At 34.4% G+C, this 25,457-nt stretch overlaps 1 protein-coding gene across 1 annotated transcript in view; it reads right to left on the reverse strand.

Annotated features, from left to right (window-relative positions):
* The window catches only part of LOC129804609 (serine/threonine-protein phosphatase 4 regulatory subunit 1-like), a 184,879-nt gene that overhangs the window by 42,478 nt on the left and 116,944 nt on the right, over nt 1–25,457 (reverse strand). Inside the window, exon 3 of the mRNA XM_055852098.1 lies at nt 21,707–21,819. Coding sequence (XP_055708073.1) covers nt 21,707–21,819 — 113 coding nt within the window. The remainder of the gene's footprint in view (nt 1–21,706; nt 21,820–25,457) is intronic.

The raw sequence follows: 25,457 nt of genomic DNA on the forward strand, positions 1-25,457 counted from the left end.
GTATATATAGAGAATGTGACGAAGAAAACTTTTAAATATACATTGAGAAAATCTCACAATGTGCAAACTTGTCAAGTTTCACATGGAGATCAAGAAATTTCCCACGACTTTTTTTTCTTCCTTTCTTATGCCATCTTTCTCGTATCTTTCCGCCCCAAAAGCTCCCTCTCCATTTAGACTAGGTTCCTTTTCACATGTTAATGCATCTCAAATCAGGTGAAAATTCGCAACGTATATAATTTGCCAAAGCACTCAACTTAAAATTGACTGAAAAGTGTCTCAATTGAAATTTTTCTCTTTTTATCACAATGCTCAATCTATCGTATAAACACTTTTTTTCTAATTCGAATATTTATTTTATTTAACAAAACTTTTCTAAAATTGATATTGTAAGAATTGTATTGACTTTGACCACAATTAAATGCACTGTAGTATGAAAATTCTCTGAAAATATGCTTTCAAGAACATTGCATGAAACTAGAGATTGCAGAGCATAACTTTTATTGGGTCACAATAGATCATTAGAATTTTTATACATGTTTAAAATTTGTTTTCTATTAATACGATGTATTATCAAATTAATCCTGAAAATTCTGGATTAGTAGAGAAATGTTCCCTGTATCGAATCTGCTTTCCCTTAAATATTAGGTGAGATTCTTAACAAAATCTCACCTACTATAATCCTAACAAAATTTCATGTCGTCCGATCGACCTCAAATTTGGCCAAAATGTGTTTCAGCACTTCCTGATCACGAATATATATGTGGCTAATTTACGTTCCCGGCCGGCCGGCCGGCCGGCCGGCCGCTCTTTGGAGCTTAATAGCTCCTAAACTAAAAAAGATATCGACTTGCGGTTTTCGGCAAAGGTTATATATCGGGTGAAAATTGCAACTTGGTGCATAGACCCCCCACCCCCCACCCCTCCTTCCGCCATTTTGAAGACCCCCCTTTTTTTGTTTTCTCAATAGCTCCGCCCCTATGGCATCGAGCGGGCTCAAATTTTAGTATGTTATAGCTGGGCCTTAGAGCTTTCCATCAGTACCAAACTTAAGGTCCCCCGACCCCCCTGACCCGAGCTATAAGGGTCCAAAAAAAATTTCTTAAAATGGCCATAACTCCGGTTCTAATTGTCAGAATTTAAAAAGTGAAGGCTTTTTGGAAAGCTCTCGTGAAATGCCACTTCCCCTTCTAACATCGCAAGTTCATAAAACCACCGCTAGGGGCGCTTTTTTTAAAAAGAAAATTTTTAAATCTTAAAAGTTAAATAACTCAAAAATTCCATTGTGCATCGGGCTGAAAATTTAGTATGTTGTAGCCGTTGATTATACCTATCAAACAAAAAAAACCTTAAGTCGATCCATAACCCCTGACCCGAGCTATAAGGGGTCAAAGTTCGAACATTGACCGGCCTCTATCTCCGGTTCTAATTAACATAGCGACCTAAATTTTACCTTTTTGGTTTCGTCTCGATGAGCACTTTCAGATGGAAGTTCAAAAAGTCACCACAGGTGGCGCTGTGATAGCATCAAAATTCATCGAAATTCAAAGTCACTTTTCTCAAAAACGGCATTGTGCAAGTTAATGAAATTTTAGTATGTTGTAGTCCAGTCTAGGACGTTTCCAAAATGGTGCGTATGCGCGCTGTGGTTTCAATAGAACCGGAGATATGAGGGGTCAAAGTTCACGAAATTCAAAAAATCATATCTCCGGTTCTATGTGACCGATTTTGATGAATGAGGGCTTAAACGAAAGATCTCACCAAATGCTACAACTTTCTAGAATATTTGAACTTCGTGGGACCAACACCAGGGGCGCCACAGTCGAAAAACCAATTTCAATATCACATAACCTCAATTATCTCGACTGTCGCTGAACCGATTTTGATGATTACTTCAACATAATTGTAGAGCACATTTGTCTCTACATTTCGTCCATACATCATTTTCCGCTCAGACTACGCTATCACTCCGATTTTGCCGTTTAAGTGTGAAAAAATTGATTTTTCCCATAATAACGCTTTGAAATCACTCAGATGCCAATTTGACTGCCTCTACTCCACCAAGACACTTAAAATAGGGGTTTAAATGGAAAGTCCCGCAAAATACAACAATTCTTTGAAATAGTTGAAGTTCAACAAATGAACACTTGGGGCACTCTGGATGAAAAAACGAGTTAAGAAACAAAAAACCTCGCTTATCTTGGCTTCTGAGTAATCGATGAGGTCAAGTTCTACGGCAAAATTATAGAGAACATTCTGGTCTACATTTCACCCATATATTACTTTTGTGTCAGTTCATCCAAATCCTTGACATTTTGGTTCAAATACAAAACTTGTATAATTTCACGAATTTGATTCAAGATAACTGAATGGCGTCTCCCTACTTCAGCATCAAATCGAATTTGCATGCACTCCGAGTTAGCTCACGTTAAGAATCTCACCTACATAAGCCGGTTAGGATTATCTGTCCCTTTTAATTTTTCTCTTACTTCCAAAAACAAAAATTTTGTCTATTATAAAATTTTTGCTTAGGGAAATAAGAGAAAAAATTGAAATATTCAAAGACTGGCACATTCAAAGACAAACCACTTTTCCCTAGGGTAAGATAGGGTAAATGTCCAATTTGGAACTTTAAGATTTTCTAACGGTTTCTCTCGAATATAAAAAGTCTTGTACGTCTTCGTGGTTTTCTTTTTCTCTTTGACCATATGAAACAGTGAGTGAATCTAAAAATTCCAAAATGGACCGTTACCCAAATAGCAATTTAGAGTAAGATTACCGTTGGATGTATGTATCCTGGATTCCAAAAACGGGTCTTATGACGGTCGTCAGAGAGTCGAATGACGGTAAGTGGGGAATAATAAGACGGTAATTACGGAAGTCATTTGGCGTCACAATAACTCTGAAATTACTCGCTCACGACTAAAATATGACGCCGACTTTCAGTAACTTCTAGTGTCCCTATAAAAAATCTTCCAATCAATGGGGATATCTGAGGGGAAATTTCGTACTATATATACATTTGTATCGAAAAGACTTATTTAGTGAAAATTTTAAACGATTTTTTTGTGTTGTTGCCATCCAGTGGGAAAATTTTCGACATGTCGGATGGCTCATTCAGCAATAGTCGAACGGCAAAAATCTTCGTAAATGTGAGTAGTGAATTAGGGAAAAAATTGAGAAATTTACATAGAACGTAATAGAAAACGATAGAAACTGTGATGAATTGTTGAGAAAATAGTGTTTCCGTGTGAAATGCACTTGACGTCTTCATTCAAAGTGCGTACTTCGATTTCGTACCTATGCGGTAGAGAAGGACACCGAATGCATTGTTATGGCGCGTCATTTTTTGTACGGAAAAATACCGTCATTTGGAGTCGCTTTTGTTACTGCATGGTAGAGTAAATTTTAGAACCGTAAAATAACGATTATATTATTTATTCAATCTTGAGTAATGCTGTGACCAAAATTCGACGCGAATACGACTAATTTTTAAGTTTCCAAATAGGAGTAAGTTTTCTTACAATTTCTTGTACACCAAAAATCAGTCATTTTTGAGTCAGAGTAATTTTTTGCGGATTGAGTTATTCCGAATTACTCCACCTTACCCTATGGTAAAACCTATCTTAAAAAACATTATTCGCATATTCCTTTAATTAAATTCTTAAAATCAATTTTGCAGTAGTTGACTTGGATCTTAACACATTCAAATTCAATGCAATATAGAAATTTTGTGTAGAAAATGTTTTCGAATAGGACACAAAACTGACCTTTGTCGAACGTACACTAACGGCCAAAACATTAAATACACCCTTCGTAAGCTTAAATACACGTGATTTCGACTGGGAAAACGCTGTAATATCCAGTTCTATTGACTGAAATAGTTTCATATATAGGGGAAGTGCTTATAATTTTGGACAGTCTGCATATAAGCATCGATATCCTAAGTTTGAAGTGCCATATTTTCAATACTAATTGACTTTTCTTGTTACTCTCTTTTCAGAAGGATTGTTTAGAAACTTGGCAAGCTATTTATCATCTTATTTTTACTAAAATTAGTTTTAATACGTTTAAAAATGAATTGATATGTAGAGGTGAATTTGACTCTTATTTTGGACAACTTGGTTATTAATTTTTACAACTTGTCTGTAAATTTGGACAGATAATCCGCCTCAACAGGATGCCCATTGTTCTTCATTTTATGAACCAATCTTACCAAGTCCTCTTCCTGGTCATGTAAGGGAAACGTGGAATGTCACAAGAAGCCCAGAAACTTTCCATATCATTCATTAAAGTGAGTTGACTTCGGTACTCCAAGTACGTGCGGACTCGCTCATTCCCTGCCCTTTCCGGGAGCCTTTCAAGGCATTTCTCACTGCATCTCTTTCGTAGAGATGATGCTCCTTTGTTTCTCCAGGCATTTGTCCAACCTAGTCATCACAAAAGCTAAAACTTCACTAAATTTCGTGAGAAAAACACCTGTCCAAAATAAGAATCATCACCTCACTGGTGAATGTCTTAAAAAATTTCCCATTTTTCACACGAAAAATATAATTAACAAGGCAAATCTCACTTCAGGTCAAATGTACAAATCATCAGTAACGTGAATCAACACAATATTCAATGAATATTCAATAATATCACTCAAAAACAGCGAACAAACTTTGTTAGTACTTCACCAAAACTAAATAAGACTGAAGTAAGCCACGAAGTTCTGTCATATTTCTCGTAAGCAATTGCTCACACTGAATTTTCAACAAAGCAATTTCAACTCAAATCATATTCAAATTTTAACGTATTTAGTGTTAAAATATTCCAAAAAGAACAAATATTTAGATAGAATTCATTTTTCATCAAATATTGGAATAAAAATCCATCATTTTAATCAATTTATTTTTAGTGTCCAATGTTATCCTCAAAGTGTCCAAAATAAGAAACTGGACAAAATTAGAAGCATTTCCCCTAAACCTAAGAACAGTTTTAAACAAGATTTAAGAAAATACATGAGCTACAAAATTTATAATTTGAGGATCAGTCAAAAATTAGCTTTTTGGAAAAAAATGCAAAAGTAGCCCCACATTCTAAAACTGATCTAATCTTTTAATAATCATTTAATATAAGCTAAATACTATTAGTAAATATTATTAGGAGTCAGAAAAACTGAAAATAATACCGAAGGAATATTTTTGGTACGAATTGTGGTCGGTTTCCGGTGTGATGTGTTCTGAAAGGAGTTTCTTCTTTGAATATTGAACTTTTCAGCCCAAATTCTACTTTTTCATATATTTTTTATTATTTTTCAAATTACTATTTATTATTGTTGCAATTTCATTTCTTTTACTGCATTATTTTATTTAAATAAACATGAATAAAATCATCAAATTCAATTTGCCTCGAAGAATTTTCCTTTAGCTTTGATAAGCGGCCTCACAAATTCGAGGCATCCTGTTGATCAATTTCTCCAAAATGTTAGAAGGAACTTTGCCCACATATCCTGAAGTGTTTCCACCAAGATTGGAACGGATGTCGGCGCCTAATCTCGAACCATCTGGTCTAGAAAATTCCAGAAAATTTCGATGTGGTTACAATTGGGTAATTGGGGTGGCTAATGCATGTAGTTTAGGACCCTGCGTTTCTCTTTCTCAAGAAGGAAGCCTCTACAAAGCTTTGAGGAATGCTTGGGATCGTTATCCTCTTGAAAAAATAAACCCACGCCCAATAAACCGATTGCATTAGCCACGCCAGTCACCCGATTGTAGCCTCATTGTAATTCTCTTGGATTTTCTCGACAACAAGGTTCGAGATTAGGCGCGACATCAGTTCCAATCTTGGTGGAAACACTTCAGGATGTGTAGCCAAAGTTCCTTCAGACATTTTGTAGACATTTTGATCAACAGGATGCCTGGAATATGTGAGGCGCTTATCAAAGTTAAAGGAGGATTCTTCGAGGAAAACTAAATTTGATGATTTTATTCATGCTTATTTAAATAAAATAATGAAGTAAAAGAAATGAAATTGCAACAATAATAAGAAGAAATTTGAAAAATAATAAAAAATATATGAAAAAGTAGAATTTGGGCTGAAAATTTCAATATTCATAGAAGAAACTCCTTTCAGAACACATCACACCGGAAACCGACCACAATTCGTACCAAAAATATTCCTTCGGTATTATTTTCAGTTTTTCTGACTCTTAATAATATTTACTAATAGTATTTAGCTTATATTAAATGATTATTAAAAGATTAGATCAGTTTTAGAATGTGGGGCTACTTTTGCATTTTTTTCCAAAAAGCTAATTTTTGACCGATCCTCAAATTATAAATTTTGTAGCTCATGTATATTCTCAAATCTTGTTTAAAACTGTTCTTAGGTTTATATATGAAACTATTTCAGTCAATAGAACTGGATATTACAGCGTTTTCCCGGTCCAAATCACGTGTATTTAAGCTTACGAAGGGTGTATTTAATGTTTTGGCCGTTAGTGTAAGTGCAATCGAAGTGATTTTTGAGCCTGGAAATTCAATTACAGGAATCCAAGTTCAAAGATTCATTAAGCTTTTTAAGCACAACAAGTATACTTATTCTTATATTAAAATCTATTTGTTTTCAATTTTGCTATGTCAAAACTTCCTCAACTACGATTCACTTTAGATACTTTTGCAACCAACAAAATTTCCTGTTGGCTATGTATATATTCAAAAATTCACAATAGACGTGCAAAATGAAATGTGAATGACACTTGATTGCGTCGCGACGAACCTCGAAAAGTCTCACCAGCAAGTTGTTGTGAGAGATTTCTAAAATTTCTCAAGTTGTCTCTAATCTTCGTCATTCGTGCTAAACTATTAATATACCCCAAAATCACACCACATCGCGGCCAGACACACACAATACATACATATAATGTACATTGCTAAGAAAAAAAAGAATCTCTTCATCTTTCCCGCCTCATCTTCCCAATACCACAATACATTATATATATATTTATATATATGAAACGACAAATTGCTCGCTTACTTGCAATTTTTTTTTAACATCGCGCACCATGGAATTCCGCACACGCACAGCAACTGTATGTGTATGCTTTTTTTCTACTTTGTATCAAATACTCCATTAAAGTTACATTGTAGAAAAATATATGTCATGTTTAGCATTCTGTTATTATTGCAACATTTCTCTCTAACCCAACTCAATGCATCCGTGTTTCGTACAAAAAGATCGCGCGTGCATTGAATGTTATTTTAATAGGAAAAAAGAAATTCCCGCTATTTGTATTTTCTCAATAATTTCGCGTCATTTGTACCGAAAGAAAAGGAATTTGCAAGAGAACAGAAGGAAGAATATAGCAACAAAAAAAAGAACTAAATCCAACAATATTACTAAACCCATTTCCATAATTGTTTCGGGTGTACTTCTAAAAGGAAAAATTACACACAATGTATTTAAAAAAAAAATGTATCAATCTCTCCATTGTCAAATGACAAAAAATAAACCTTTTTTTTTAAATTACAATATAGCAAATTACATTAAATAATATACCTTCTAGAAAAATACTGAATATTTAAGGAGAAATTATATACATTAAATTACATACAAGACGTAAGTTATAACTGTTAAAAGAGCCACAGCTTCTTTATGCAAATTATCAGCGAATTGTGAAGAATTCCGCACATTATAATTCCACGCCGTGAGACGATGACATTCCATCGAGTTTCTCTCTCCTCTTTTTCTTTCCACTTCATCATCTTCTTCTGCACAATTTCCATCTCTAACTCCCCCCGCGCTTTGACCCTCTTCATATGTTAATTGTACTAGAAAAAGCTAACAGTCATAAAACTTACTTTAGCTTATGGGACCTATGATTATTTCACTGTAATTTTAGTTCAATAGTCACGAAGAATTTTGCTACTTCCTCTAAGCATTCTTCACACGTAGTAAAATATTAAGGTGTTACAAAATATTTTCCAAGGCATTTTCTGAATGGCTAAACCTTAAAAACATTTGGATTTGAATCACTTAGAAACTTTAGCCAATTACAGAAAGCGAAAACTCTGAAATATTAGATTACACTAAATATTTAATTACTTGCGCGAACAATGGCCTAATAAAGTCCTTTCGACGTCATTCTTTCGAAAACTATTAAAGGGATTCTCAAATTTTGCAGCTTTGTGGAAAGGTCTTGAATAAGACAATAACATACTAAAAATTGAAAGAGAAATAGAATAAACTTTCCGAGATATCACACAAAAAAGGTAAAACCATCGTTTGGCTATTTCAGATTTCACAAAAGACAAGTACACAGTCTTTCCGTACAGAAGTAGATCTTGAAAAATTCGAAAGCCTATTTGAAGATCCAAAAGAGACTTTCTTACTTCTTAATACTTTCGCAAGGTGGCGGAAGTTACATGCTGTTCGAATTTCGAAGTGCTCAAATGTCAAAATGTGACGGTTTTTACATTGTTGTGAGGAAAAAAACAGAACAACGACGTTTACTGTTCTTGCCCCAGTATTTAATCACTCCATAATCACTGAGTAACTCTTTTGTCAGCTTTTCAGTGTGATATTTGATAAATTTTCCCCACCTTGTTCGAAAATTTAGTATGAAAATTCGAAATTGAATTTGAATACTTCGAATATCAACGGCTTTTTGTGCAAATAGAGTTCCGTTTACCTTTTATCCAAGACACTATTGGAGAATCAAAATCTACTTCTGTTTAGGCTCAATGCATATGGGTACAATTTAAGATGATTTGCTGATTTACAGGATTACACAAGCTGTGATTATATAAAAGAATCATGGATAAAATATCTCCAGTTGCATGCTTTATGGCAAAATGTTGAGGATCTCACTCATCCACACGAGAACAACTTAATTGCAGTTCATGGGAAATAATCATGTTTTTACCACAAAAAAAGACCATCTGGTACTCTTTTTTCCGTTTTCATTATACATCCCTGTCCACACAATACATGTAAATTGGATGGTGCAAATTTGATCAAAATTCAAGATCAATATCATTTGAGTGACACAATCAGCAAATTATACCGTAGACTTGATATGTTTCTGAATTTTACAGAATATTCCAACTCCTTACGTCTCAACCACCCCCACCATCTACATTGAATCAAATTTGCACAAAATGTTGGAATTCTTGAGACTAATTACGGTATGGTGTTTATTCATTTTATCAATTGTCAGTTATATGCCTATAGGTCAAACGGTTAGAGATATCAACTTAGGGTTTTCGATTGCCCCATAGTTACACTCTCATAGGTAGATATTCTCTATAATCTATTAGATCCAAGCCCCTGGCAAATTGCCTGAAATTTGAAGCCACTTTCTCATACTTGGATTTAAATTTATAAGAGATTATTTTGCACTCACGACCGTTACGCTAAATATCTAAAAATTGAGAAGCTTTTCCTATTATAAGATCCCTTACCGCGTCGAGGGATAAATATACTAAATTTTTGTTTAAATACATTTTTCCTCGGAGCACTGTGAGCTGAGTCCGAGATCAATTTAGGGAATTGGCTTCAAATAGCAAAAATAGTCGACTTGCCACGTGCTTGATTAGATCAATAATTGCATACTTGCTGTCTTCTCAATATCTTGGAAACGATGCATCGCTGTGCAAGGGAAACTGGGGCAGTACTAAACATGGGGTAGTTATAGACATTGATTTTTACGTCTACTTCTTTTGAACCTCAGTGGAAATAGGTCCCTGAAGTATCTATAAATTCATACAGATTTTGTCCTTTGCAGTCTTATAACTTATTTTAAAAATCGCAGTGTTTAAAACTACGCAACTTAATGCAGATAGCACAGTTGCTGAACCAACCGATGATATGTTTTTTTTTCTTCTCACCCACCATCTCCCTTACAAAACCATTATTTTTCGCCTAAAAACAGTTATCAAACAGAAAATTGATCTATTTTTTCAGTTTTGATAAAAGTTGCCTTTTTTTGCAAAATATAAACAATTTACAAAACCTGAGAAAGAAAAAAAAAGATATATCAACGACGAAAAATTGCTAATCTTCTTAAATAAATTTTCACCATCTTCTGCTCCGTTGATGTTTATACTTCTTCAGTCAGCTATAAACTTACAACTATTTCTCAAGAACTTAATACCGCTTCTCATGAATGCTGATGCATAGAAAATAGTGCTAAATTCTTCTTTGCATTTTTCGCTGTCATTCTGAGATTTCTTGCTGTTGTTTTACTATATTTTTTTTCAATCTCTTGGGAATCCCCTCTGAGTTTCAAGATATCTCACAAAATGCTACGTCAGCAGAACAAAAGCGCCATATTTTTAAACAAAATTATTATAAGAAAAAATAAAACAAAAATTAAAAAAAAAAGAAACAAATATAAATTTTCATTAGAGAAATTCTCTAAAGAAAAATATCCAAAAATTAGCGTGTAAAGTGCGTTAGTATATCATCACAGCATGATTCTTTATTTTGTTCTCCCTCCAAGAAAACGTTCTCATCTTTCTTTAATCACCATAAACTTTAAAGGTTCTTCGCTCACACCAAATCTCATGTCATCACCTACCAACATTGGACAATCATCAAAGAATGAAAACACTACCATAGCACTCCAAATATTTCCAGCCATTCATTAAAATTTTGAAGAATCGCTTCTCTTCTCAGTGTATTTATTTCTGATGTTCTACTTTGAGAATTAGCACTCTTGCGAATCAAATACCATTTTTTTTAAATCATTCTAAAACAGTTGAATGAGTTGAATCTTATAAAAATGTTAAATGTTTCAAAGAATGATTTTTACTAGTTTTTTTTTAACACTTTTCCAAATAGCAAATATATATCTTCTTTATTCTCTCATTATTCCTCATTCATTCTTATAATATTTTTTCCCCTAAAATCATGTCTTTTTAGTCGTTGAGCATCCTCTCAAATGTATTTCAGTTCAGTGTTAAAAAAAAACGACCAAAAAAATGTGAGAAATAAAACAACGGAATGCTGATGAACAAGAATTTATGTAAATTTCATTTATATGTATGTAACGTTTCAAATTATTATATTGTGAGAATCACTTTTCTCTCTCTTATATTCTCTCACATTTTCATTAAAAAAAATCTTTCAAATTTCTTTATTTCACTGAAGAAAAAAAAACCGTCTCTCAGTTGGTGGTTTTCTGTATCTCTCTCCACTCTTTGCCGAAAATTTATGTGAATAGCACAAATTCCACTAAATATCTGTCAATAAATTTCAAATTTAAATTAATAAAACAATCAAAAATTTCCCATTCAACACCTCTTTGGTTCCCACCCTCTTTTCAAATTAAACTAGGAAGCTCTCATCGCAATCAATCTTATTCCAACAGTGTTCTATCTTCGAGATAAAATAAATTAATTGACAACTTTTTTTTCGGCTTTTTACTCTCCCCCAAAAGAGAGCAAGGAGAAAATCAGATAAGAAAATTACTTTAAGTGATTCTTCTCTCTCAATGTTATATAGAATATTTCCCAATTTCTTAATTGACTTCAGTCAAAGACAAAAGGAACTTCATGCAATATCACGAAAAAAATCTTCACTTTAGTCAAGTAAATTAATCCATAATTAAGTGGAGCTCAACTCTGACCTTCACAATCGGACAGTCAAATAAAACTGGCGGGTCAATGACTTGTATCTCCATGGACAAAATAGCCTCTTATGCGTTGCGCACAGAGCTTTTTCGGGTGGAAATAAATATTTTGTCTCTCTTATAATAATTATAATGATAATCTGGCATGATATCCTATACAGAAATCAGGCCATTCTGCTAGCGTTATTCTCGAATACAGTACAGTTCCTTAAACTGGAACATCTCTAACTCGAACGATCCATTGTTTAGTTCAAAAAGATAATTACAGAACTTTGATGCTTTCTGAATATTATCGTGTAAAATGATAAGTAAATGCGTCATTATAAAGGTTTCTGATAATATACAGGCACTAAGTTAAGCTCCTACAAAAAGAAGAACTTTGTTTGAACCAAAAGCAAAAAAAAATTGAAGAACGAAGCAGATGAAGAAATATGTTCTACATTGAAAGCTTTGTGCTCTTGACGATAAATTACAATTACTGCACCCTGCGGAATTAAGATATGCTGTCTACATGAAATGAACTTCAAATGAAGAGAGCCTGAATTTCAGGGAAGGAGAGCGGATGTATTTAAAATTATTTTTCTTGATTTAATATACTTTTGAATACCGATGCTTATGGCTCTGTCACACCTTTTAGATCAGGAAAATTTCATGAAGTCAAAATTCGAATCCCTTTCTTCCACGCGAGCTTTGCATATGTCTCTTTCTTTCTTTAGCATTCTTCTTCCTCTTCTTTTAAACATCATAATAAATCCAATTCAGCTCAATCGAAAATGTGCGAAAGAATGAGATAGACATATGCAAAATGTGTGAGAAAGAAAGAGGTGTGAATTTCGACTTTATGAAATTTTCCTGATCTAAAAGGTGTGCCAGAGCCATTAAGTTAGAAAAAATCCACTACAGCATATTTATTATTCTTCCTTTTAAGAAGACAGGGATATCATATGAAATTAGATGCAGTGAAATCACTAGGTTAAGAATAAAACACTTTTAATGCTAGAAAATCTACGCAGGAAAAAAAGTATTTTGTAAAATTATTTATACGAAATACTCGTAAAGCTCATAACCCACAAATAAGTTCGTAAAAGTTTGTACATTTTTCACATAAGATGATTACTTGATAAACATTTTTTGTTCTTTTACAAACATTTGTTCGTACAATTTTGATTATGTGGCAAAACAAATGACAAAATTTAACGAACACTTTTTGTGTTTATTAACATTTACACATGTTTAAATTACATTAACAAATGTTTAAAAATGCTCACAAACATACAGAAAAACGTTCCTAAAATTTTGTCAGTTTGTACAGTTTTGCCAAACAAAGAAAAATATATGAGCAAATGTTTGTAAAAGAACAAAAAATCATGTTACGAACAATGTTTGCGAAAAATCCTACAAAATTTTATGAACTTTTTAGTGTGTTGTACGATTGACGAGCATTTTGTAAGTCCTTACAAACATTTACGAACAATTTTCCAATTTTTTTTTCTGTGTGGTAGCTTGAAGAGAATTCGAACCAGAGACACATTTGTGTCATAGAACGAGCACTCTAACATTTTAACCCAAGAAAAATCTGCAGCTTATTTTCATACAAATTTAATTAAAAAAAAATAGTTGACAGCGACGTATACAGTAGACTCTCTCTCAATTGGGCATTTGGGGCAAAATGTCACCCGGTTTATCAATAGATTTGGACGTCAAAACTTTTGTAAATTCCATTAAAATCGCTCAATTATAGAGAATCACGATAAAATAAGAGGAACTATAAGAGAAAATAAGAGAACAAATCCTGCACTCAAGAGCAAATCAACAAGGTTTTGGAAACCTTTCGTCGCGGTTTCACTTACACTGTTTGTCTCCAATTAGAAAATTTCCTTTGTCTCCATTTGGATTAATATGTTTCCAATAGAAGCATTTTACGCTCGCGTATTTTCTTGTACTCAAGAAGTTTTCAAATTATATCTAATGAATTTTCACTAAATAGTAACATTCTAGAAGTCAAGGAGCAAATTTTTGTAATTGTCTTCAGAAAAAATATGAACTTAATGTGTTGAATCTTCTGTCAAAGTTAATGCGTCTGGAAATGGTTTTGAATTAGGACATTTACCTTATAGCGAAATTGAGCAAATTTTCTTCATAATTAAACATGAATATTGTCAACAAATTTTTTCGCCTGATTGAAAAAGAGCCGATTGTGCGAGAGTCTAATGTAGTTAGTAAAATTGCCGGAATGTTTAACATTTTGTCTATAAGTTTAAAAAAAAAACACATTTTATAAAATTTAAAAAAATAAAGCGATAAAAGTAAGAATTACTTTATATTTTGCAAAAGTAAGAGAAAACAAAACCTAGAAAAAATGTATTGTAGATAATTCTTAAGCCAAAAATCTCTTTGCGAAGCCTATTAGCTGAAGTTGAAATCATATATTTTTTTGTGACAAAAATATCGTGCAAACAACTACTGTTCGTGGAAAGGAAAAACCCTACAGAAAGTCTTGTTTCTCCTTTGCATTTCCGACATTTGATGAAATTTCCTGTGTTTTTAATACAACATTAATTGTTTTTCAGATGGAATGTAAAAATATACGTGATATAAATTGATGTGCACAATAAAAAGAAATATACATAGATAAAAGTACCAATGCATAGAAAGTATGAATGAACAGTATATGTATATATAAAATTTATGTACAATTAATGGAAGACGATAATCTGAGCCGAAAACAGCAAATATCACGATGCCATATAATATTCTTTTGTAAGCACAAAGACATTTACAGCCTCTTTTGTGAATTAATAATTTTCCCTCCCGGTATATATATAGGTACAAATAATCGTTTAAATGTGTAATGTAATAATGATTATGGGAGGATCTACGTCATCGAAATCAAGCATGAATGAACCGTTGCTTGGCACAATATTATTTACTTATACGCCATAACATTGCACGTTAACAACAGTGAAGTAATAACTTATAGCTCAAATATACATCATCAAATTTTATACTTTGTACTTAATATATCAAGTACACATTAAAAAAAATATATTATACGAATAAATTGATGGCGTGGAGATGATGATGAAAATGCAGAGTATTATTGCAAGTCAATTGTTATTCATTCATATCATTATTATTATTTCATATACGCTAGAGATATGATAAATAGAGGAAAATTACAATTTTTTCACTAAATAATTTCTTCATGTGCATTTAATAACTCAAATGCGCTCTATCTGATTGGCAGACATGCAAAGGAGGTATGAAAATAGAAGAGAGAGAGAATGAATCTTGATGTTCTTAGGAAGAGAACATGAAAAGGTTCTTTAATAACATTGTTTGAGCTAAAAAAGACGCCGATGATGATGATAAGACAAGCCCCGTGAGACTCTTTTTTTTTGCCTCTTTGACCCCATTCGTAACACTTCTAAAATAAAAAATTTCTCGCAAACCCTCTATGTCAAAACCAACCCCCTTCTAGAGACGTGACTCAATTGAATGACTTGAATTTTTGAGGCCACCCAGAAGAGAAGCCCTATATTGAGAAATCCTACCCACTTTTCATACAACATAGAAAACAGAGTCGATGACATTTCCCTCATCTTACATACCACCTTTCCTTTGCCCAGGTTTAGACAAGTCTTTTCAACTCCAATTCACAATCCACCCCTCAATCTAACCCATTCAAATACAAAACATAACACTCTTTTTATGTCTTCAAAGTCATCTATGGATATACCTCTTATAAGGGAAAATCCAACATATATTTCAAAAGTCTATGGAAAAGGTATATACTATCAGCGGTATGCTCTAACTTTGTTTATTTCATCATTTTCTAGTAAATCCTAATAATAGGGAAAAATATTCTAGATCAATAGCATTTTACTTGTTTAGCCTCAGATACTACGTAAATAAAGCACTGGTTTTATGGCACAAGGGTCCTGAGTTCGATTCCCCATAACAAACCTGTATCCAAAGAGAAAAAGTCAAAACCTATTCAAGAGTAATTTAATGCCCTAAACACATTTACGACTCAAGCCGAGAGACGACCTAACGTAATTATAATCAAAATTGACTGATGGAAATTTAGTCAAATCATTATTATGATTACATACGTTATACGGGCTTCAGACTAGACATTTAGCCCAGTTCCCGAAGGACTCAAAGTCCTAATTCTTAGTATAATTTTTCCAAAAATTGTAATTGATTGATAATTATAAATTATAGGAATTAAGCCATATAAGTTTCGAATTAACAAGTTTAACTAACACAGTTTAATTAACAAGAATTATAACAAGTTTCGAATTGACTACTAAAATAAATTTTTAAAACTTGAAATGACACATTTTTTTTTATTTACGCGCTAATTTTTAGTAACAGTAGGTCAGTAGATGTGATGACTGTGCTATCCGGGGGTGACTTTGTCAGTCTGTTGTTCATGATTTTTCTTTAATTATACCACTTAAGTATGATCTTAACCGATCAGATATGGTAAAGTAACCCTTGTAGAATAAGTTACCGAAAGTTGGGTCAGTCTCTGGCGAAACTCGATCGAAAGCGCAAAGAAATGGCTAGTAGGGCCGGTACTTAGCCAAGTTCCGTCAAGTCTTTAAATTAGCGCTAAGACGCCGATGGACATTTGGAAAAAGATGACCGAAATTAAATCAATTGAATTGAGTTCAGGGTACAAATTTTAAGACCGATTACGATTTGATGCTAAAGTCGAACCTAGACCATTTGCATCACAATGCCAGAACTTTATCCTTTCACTAAAGAACTCAATAATACCAATAAACTTTTCCTAAATACATATGCATTTACATATGCACCAGAAACAAAACCCATTGAATGGGTAAACCCCTTTTACAATCACAGCTAAATTATTCCATCAATGATGAAGCTACTCCCCTAACGTTATAAGGTAGAGCAGAAGAAAATCACCCATCCGTTTTGTTCCCTTTCCTAGCCAATCATCTACACAATATGTCCCTGTCAATGGATTATTTCTTTGACAATTTTTCTCCACCTTTTAAACACATTTGTCTCACTCCTCCACAAAGTACACCACGTACCCATTCCTCCATATTAGAATCTCTGTACCAACCCGAAACCACCATCCCTTACCCAAGGTACTGAGTCAAATGGAAGCTTTTCCAATGATGAATGTGAAAAAAGCACGTGCTCTCATATTGTTCCTGCCACTCTCAAGAATCTCAACCACCCTCTGGGTGAAATGTAACTTTTCTCATCATGCTGAGAGGTGAGTCTCAGCGAACTACCAAATTATTAACCACTTTATGATGGCAGAGGAAATTGTCTTTTCTCTTGGTGATTGTACTTTTGAAAAACTAACAAAAAAATAAAACTGAAGTCTTTCACCTAGGACATGCAATTTCCAGGTGACATTTTTCTCCAGACACTATTCCCCAAGTAATATTTAATTCAAACCAAAATTGCATCATCATGTAACTTGAGTATAACCTTATGGTTGGTGCTCAAAGAATGGTAAGCTTATTACTTCAGTTCCGGTCCGAAACTGACTCTTTCGAAAGCAATGTCAATCAGTTCTGCAAGCAGGAAAATCCACTTTTTTTCTTTACATAAAGCTACATAACGGCCCCATGATATTACAGGATATTTTCTACAAGTTCAAAGGTAGACAGACAAGTGCACGTTAAAATTGAACCAACCTTTTCAAGTGTATAAGGTCATTCCATTTGAAAGCTTGAGGCAACGAAAATACACAAACCAAATGGAGAACATACAAATTTGATTAGCACATTTTCATAAAGTTCGCATATAGATCTGAAATCAATACAATCTTCCGCATCTTTTCTCAATGGTCAGGGGCTTTACAGATGAGGAGATCACTGTCATTGACCATCCCGGTTAAAGTCACACAAACAAACAGCAGATTGAGAGATGATGCGTTCGAAATTCCTGGCATCTCTTCGATACCTTCGCACCACGAAGCCGTTATAACTTCTTGTATTTGACCACACACAACAGACACTTCTTTTTCTCTCTACATCAACTATCTTTTCATACCCAACCATCTTCGCTAACTGCTTGTAATCTTTAGTTTGAATGTGGAATCGCATATTGGTACAAGCACAATAACTAAAAATGTACTCCAAAAAGTGATTTGTATTTTTTTTGTTTTAAAATTTTCAGAAACTTTATTTGATAAAATCTTAATAAACAACGTGAAAAACTTTTCTTTTTAGACTCTTATGCCCTAGACACACTTACGACTTAAGCCGAGAGACGACTTAGTGGAAAATGATGGAAAAGTAGTTTGACCATTATTTCAAGTATAATTACGCTCAGTCGTTTTTCGGCCAATCCTCAGGTCTGTCAAGGCCCTTACAGTAGATTCTCGCTCAATCGGTTCTTTTTCAATCGGGCAAAAAATTTTGTTGACAATTTTCACGTTTAATTATGAAGCAAATTTGCTCAAATTCGCTGTAGTTACTCTTATTTTATCATGATTCTTTATAATTAAGCGTTTTTGTGGAATTTTCAATGGCTTTGATGTCCAAATCTATCGATAATTTGGATGACATTTTGCCCCATATGCCCGATTGAGAGAGAGTCTACTGTATATAGACCCAACTAAGTTCCGACATGTAAAGAAGGAAATTTCATGATCAAAGAAGAAAAAGATAAGACGAGGGAGCACAGTGAAGTTAGCCTCATTGATAAACTTCAGCAGTTTGCGCTATAAGGGATTCAGGAGTGTCATTATATAAATGTCCAGCCTGTATGTGAACCGACAAGAAACAGAAGTCGGATCTATTGTCGGATTTATAATCTAATATTTCTTCAAGGCCTGTTGCTCTACTTGAAGAGTTATATTGCAACGATACCGGCCGCTTTGTTCGCTCTTATCGTCCTATGTCTTCCGTCTATGTTTCAACTCCTGACGTACGTTGCGGTGAATTACTATGATCAACACATTATCCTTCGTTATGTAAAAATATTTTCGGAACTGCGGGACTGAACAAGATGACTATAGTCTAATTTTCTGTTCGACAATTTTACTTTATTTTGCTAACGTTTTGTTCCTAGATATGATCTTCTTTAGGATATCGAAAGACTATGGGGACAACTGTTTAATGACATACAGAAAATTGTTTTTATCGTTTTTACGATTCTTAGGAAGACTAGAACCAGATTTCCGAGTTGTAAAAATGGAGAACGATATGTTTGGAGTTCCAAATGTAATATAATGCTCAGTATTGCGTTGCTGTTATTACAAGAGATTTGATAAAACATAGGTGGTATAAAAACTATCATAGTAACGGAGCAGAAGACCGTCTTCAGACTATAGGGTTAGTTTAGTTTCCGAAGGTCACAAAATCCTAAATTGCAATCAATTTAATTTGTTCTTCTGATTCAAATAGATTAATTCCCCTTAATAGTCCATTTCTATAAGTCAAAATTTCCCAAAAATTTTCGACTGATAAGAATCTAGAGAAGTTTAAGCCTTATGGCTAAGTCTTAGGTCTGAAGCCCGTAGAACACAACGCATTGTTAAAAGGTAGTTTCAGGCTTAGGGTCAAAACCGTCCAAATACACTCAGGCTCAACCTCGAAAATTATTAATATTAATCGAGTCGAGGCATAAAAATATTATATTTATACATGTCTTGCCAAGAAACGGGCCACGACAATAGCGGCTGAATTAGCCATTATCAAATTTCCTGTCTCACATGATACAGGAGCTAGTGGACAAACATATAAGCGGGGAGTAGTTTGAACCACCCCACTGTCACACAGAACGTCTTCTTCCAAGAAACCCCATCGCCGTCTGTTATCCCTTGACCGCGCAACTCCGCTTCTCAAACGATTTAGCGCTCTCCAAGTTTTCCAGTCTTGGTCACCACCAGGACGGAGATTTTCCTTGGGCTCAACAGTATCTGGAGGGAAGGTACTCTTCCACAGATTAAGTTTTGCTTCCTACGGTGTTGTTTCGAGACACGTAACAGTTTGACTGAAACTCTTGTGAGATTTCAGCCGCTGTCGTACTCTTACCTGACCATAAAGTAAATGTTTAGGCTCTGTAGAAGCCTTCGACATTTCCTTCCTAGAAATCACTTGTCTTCTGACCTGTGGCGGAGCAATTCCCGCTAGCGGATATAATTTGTTTACTCCGCTGCGGAGAATGACAAAGCTAGAGCAGAAGTGCGTAACACTTTCGGCTCAGCGCCCCACTGAGTATTTAGAAGTTTGCGTAGTAAATTTTCACACGTTTTTACTTTGTCCTTTATGTTATTGCAGTGGATTTTGTACGATAGAGATAACCTCGAAAATATTTACCCTGTAAAATTTAGCAGATCAAAGCAGATCCTACAATGTAATTTCGTTGCCTTGTGCATCGAATCGCGAAACTGAGGAAGACCTTCAAAGTCCGTTATTTGTAAACAGTCACACCCAATCGTAGATCTTCTTCTTTCTCTATATAACTCAATGCTTTTGACCTAATATGCGATTCCACGTTCGAACCTGAGTGGACCAAGCTAACTCTGGCTGATGCCTTCGTTCATAGAAAATACACTGCAGAGATTCATCCACATTCCATCACATACATTGCATTTTACAACACGCGGTATGACGTCATGTAGATCATAAAACGTGGCAACAGCAGTTACAATTTCTATTGTGTGTTTGGTAGATTGGGGGAGGTATGAAACAAAAAGATTGTATTATGGGTACAACCTATGTATGACAAAGTTGCATTCAAAATTATTTTATGCATAATAGTCTCTATACTACATTTCTCTTTCTCTATCTCTCTTTCTCTTAGTTAGACAAAATTTCATTCTTTCACGTGTCACAAGCATCTGTCTTGAGAAAATTCCATTGAAATTCTAATTAGAATACTGTGAGATTTTCATCTTCCGTTCTCTCACTTAGCACATCATCCACCTTATGTATATACCCCACATTATACTTGGTGCTGCTATTCTGTGTAATTTATTCAAGTCCAAAAACTAAAGCCCACCCACCGAAAGCAATCATTTGCGTCGCGATTATTTCCCTCAGTTATAAGAAAGCTTAATACGCATTAATTTTTGAACGGTCTTTGGCCTATGGAGGCTGGACTTTTTTTTTAGTATAGTGTTCTTTAGTACTCTTTCTCTCTGGAATGTTGTCGTCATTCATTTAAAGAGACGCTCTTCAATGTATACCCTGACCAACCTGCAAAATCGTGGCGAAATAAAAAAAAGAATTGCCAAAACAAGAAAAATAAAAGGTAGAAAAAGATGTTGGGGTATTTAAATAAAATTACACGTTGAAATTCTTGCCGTGAGAACACTGAGAAGAAAAACGCCGTAATTCTCTTCTCTCTTTACAATGTTTAATATGTACATATATATATATATATATATATATCTTGTTCTCTTTATATTCCCCCATTTCTCATCCACCAAAAAGTATACGCATAATGTATGTGTACCCCATTGCGTCATACGCATTTTTGGGCATCTGCGCCACCTCTTTGCGCCACTCTCCTCACCATCCTCTCTAACAAATCCCCAATTCCTTTGGCGCGCACACTTTCTGCTATACACAAGCGAAGAAACGACATCGCGTACTGGCGAAGAAGACCTCTAAAAGAGCGCGCCCCAAAGTTCAACGCACTCCTCTGCCCGTCAATTTACACAACAAACCAATATAATAAACCGAATGCCACCAAGTACTCTCTTCCTCTCCTTCTCTTTCATTCTTGCTCTCTTCTGTTCCTCAAACTCCAATGCTTAGAGAAGCTCAAAAAACTACTTTACGTGATCTTGTTATTTAAAAGGAAAAAAATAAGATTGACGAGTACACTACACGGTTCGATTCTTCAAAACTTTTCCCTTCAATCAGAACTTTGATAAATTAAGGGGTAGGAAAAAATAAAGTTGAAGCTTTGATAAAACTTTCCATAATTTTTATGTAAGAAATCACGTCAAATATAAGAGAGAAAAAAAAAACAACTATAATCATGGTATTTTCCATCAAATAAACTTTGTTTTTCTGTGACATCAAAAGAACGATATGGTAGTAAGACCTGCTCAAGAAATGAAAATTTTCCACTCACCTGCACTTTTACTGATATCATTGATCTGCTTGAGCATAAACTCGTACCCAACCGTTGTTTGTCCCTCTTCTTGTGCCTTCAGCAGGAATAAATTGAAGCTGTCCCAGAAATTCCTAAAACAACAAAAACACAAAAGTTAGGTTACAACAATGTTACTTTAACAACATGGTTTAAGAAATATGTATATTAGGTATACGAAGTGAAATTTATAGAAAAAAAATTGACGTAGCGTAAGTGTACCAAATTCCGGCCAGCTTGCAATTCCGGCCACCTTTTTTGTTCCTCTAATTTCCATGAATTTCAAGTTTTTACTTACTCTAAAGATTTATACAATGCAAAAAAATAGCAAAAAATGTAGCTTTGACAAGCGAAATGACGCGAAAAAAACATTGGAAGAATTTCCGAAGGGCAAGGACCTATGAGATTGAACACTGAGAAAAAAAGAGGGTGCGATTAACTTTTTTTCCTCATAACTTTAACACTTTTTAGGTGTAAAACTATATCAAAATTTTCAAATGTTATTTTACACCTTTTTAAGGGTAAAATTAACATGAAAAAGGTTAACTTTAACCCCCAATACAGCTAAAAAGGGTAATATTTACACCGTTTTCGGATCAATACTGCAGGGTAAAATTAACATTTCCGGAATGTTATTTTAACTTTTTCGGATTTCTCTCAGTAAAGATGGCCGAAATAGGGCACCAAAGCTACACTGAGAGAAATCCGAAAAAGTCAAAATAACATTCCGGAAATGTTAATTTTACCCTGCAGTATTGATCCGAAAACGGTGTAAATATTACCCTTTTTAGGTATATTATGGGTTAAAGTTACCCTTCTCTCATGTTGATTTTACCTTTAAAAGGTATAAAATTAACATTAGAAAATGTTGATATATTTTTACACCCAAAAAGTGTTAAAGTTATGACGGAAAAAAGTTAATCGCAGTCTCTTTTTTTCTCAGTGTATGTTTAAATTTTTATTCATTTTAAAATGTATTAAGAATGATTTTAGAGTAAATAAAGACGATAAATTGTCTACAAGGTTCCAAGCAACACGCTTTAAGAAAAATGAATAAAAAAATTCATTTTGTATTAAAAATATTACATTTCAAACTTGATACTTTGCCACTTGCATGCAACTTTGCCGGCAATTTGGCACACTTATCCTACGCTGAGAAAAAAAGAGGGTGCGATTAATTTTTTTTCCTTGTAACTAACACTTTTTAGGTGTAAAAAATATATCAACATTTTTTAATGTTAATTTTACACCTTTTTAAATGTAAAATTAACACGAAAAAGGGTAAATTTAACCCATAATACACCTAAAAAGCATAATATTTACACCGATTTCGGATAAATAATGCAGGGTAAAATTAACATTTCCGGAATGTTATTTTAACTTATTCGGATTTCTCTCAATCAGTGTAAACTTTTTGTATTCATCCCCGACATTAATTCTTATTGTAATTTGATCAATTAACTTGATCAACAAAATATTTTTCTTAGAAAAATCACTCAGAAGCGCAATCCGTAAATCAAAGGCCGTTAAGATCCTTCGTTAATGGAAAGTGCCAAGAATTTTGCATTATTTTTAGTATAAACAGAAAATATTGACAAATTCAATAATGGAGATGTAAATTGAGTCACGATGGTCCTTCATCTCATCTTCAACAATCTCCTGTTTTCACAGGAATGCAAACAATTCCTCAACGGAGTTGACGATACACAAAAAAAAACACCCTAATATCATCCTACTAAAGTGGAAAAATATTGCGAGACGGAATGACATAAAAAATCACCAAAGGTATCTCAGTACAACCCTTATTTATTTTTTTTTTCTCTTCTAGCTTCAATCAATCCCCTGAAGTTAGGTCTCCACCCTCATTCTCTTTCGCACAGAACCACTCTCCTCTTTCTATATATAGCAAAAGGTAGTTTTTCCCGTATTCAATGGGAAAATGCGCAGGTCCACATACAATTGCGTTTCTTCCGGGTTGTCTTTTTTTTTCTTCTCCAAGTTCTAGTTGTCTTCAACCCTTATGCCAAAATATTATTGGAAAAGAGAGTCAAATACATCAAGATCTATTTATAATCACTGATAGACGGTAGTGAATCCAATACAAAAGATCATGGATGGGGCGAAGGGGATGATGAAGAGTCTCGTCAATTTCTACCAAGTTCAATTAAAGTCATGCAGAGGCGAGTGATTTACTGGCTTAGAGAAAACTACCGGTCCTATAACCTTTAACATTCCGAAATTGAAAGTACCCCCCCCCCCGCAATCTCCTTCTACCAATCCAAAAGAGTGAAGATTCATCTTGGGTGCGTGGCGTCTGGTAAGATGTCTCTCTATACATAATATTCCACTGGTTGGCAACCAATTCATTCTACACGCATCATCTTCACCGCGTACGCCAGAGACCACGCCACAAGGGCAATGATCGCCTCAAAAACATAGACACTATAGTCATTTTCGTGTCGGAATGCGCGTCGTGCGTTCTACGGTGGAACAAAATCTAAATGGATTGATTCTTTCCGTCGTTGAGACATTGCAGAGGTCGGAAGTGCTGCAGACGCATTCACACATACATACAAACAAAACCAGCAACCACACATTGAGAAAAGGGAATAAGAAAGACGTTAGCCGTAGTACCATTCCATTTGGTATCCCACCAAGCTTTTTCCCAGTATACATGAGATATATGGCAGTGACACACCCTAGAATTAGAATTGTACACCAACAACCCCTCTCACTCTCAACTTGTAGACTACCATCATATAGGACACTCTTTCATCTCTCTCAGCCCATCCCAATAAAACCCTTGTCATAAATTCCCCTGACTCGTCTCTCATAATAAACCCTCCTTGCCTAAACTCTAAATAGTACTAAATTATATTTTGATGAGTTAATTAATTCCGCGAAAATTTGTGCGTTCAAAGCACCCTCTTATATAGCACGATTGAGTACTTTGTCGTCGATGGACGAAAAACCACATACAAATAGAAAATCCAAATAACCAAACAATCGTTCCAATTCTTCCCATGAAAATGTTCTATTATTAAATCCACCATATACACATGGGCGGACAAACGGACGATGCTCCAACTTCCGTACTCACTAGATAGCAAAGCAAATAGATTATCGATGACGTCAATGATTGTCGTCAATTTGAGAGTGTTAGAAAATAGATTAATCACGATGCATACGTAAGCTCATACAGTATATACTCTAGCTGGAAATATTCGATGCCTTTTATATGGATTTTCAATATTGGCAGCAGCTGCATTCCATACTATTCTAAATCGATATGGAATAGTTAACAGTTACGGTCTCGACAGTCCTACGGCTCAAGCCAAGAGACAACATAGTGGCAAATTGACGTAAACAATGTACTTTTGACCAAATGGCTCCGTTCAGTAATAACCTTTCAAAGAGACAAACCCACTCCAAAGCCAAGCCAAACCTAATCGAAAATCTACCGGAAGCCTAAAGTGCAAGTTCTCGTACTCGCCGCTTTAGCGCTGATTGTTCTGACATTTCGAATTTCGATATTCTTGGCACTTCAATCGTCAACAATGTCAACAAGAGTGTGCAAACATTTACTGCAAAAAGTGAATTTTTGTGTAGTTTTCTGGAATTTCAGGATGGCAGAACGTTTAAATTGCGATTTTATTTAGATAAATGCTCTTTTCATGAACTTTCTCTGTTTTGTGAAACTCGTCGGTTTAAACGTTCGAACTTCCAACGGGCT

This window comes from Phlebotomus papatasi, chromosome 2 (assembly GCF_024763615.1).
Source record: "Phlebotomus papatasi isolate M1 chromosome 2, Ppap_2.1, whole genome shotgun sequence".
Taxonomy (NCBI): domain Eukaryota; kingdom Metazoa; phylum Arthropoda; class Insecta; order Diptera; family Psychodidae; genus Phlebotomus; species Phlebotomus papatasi.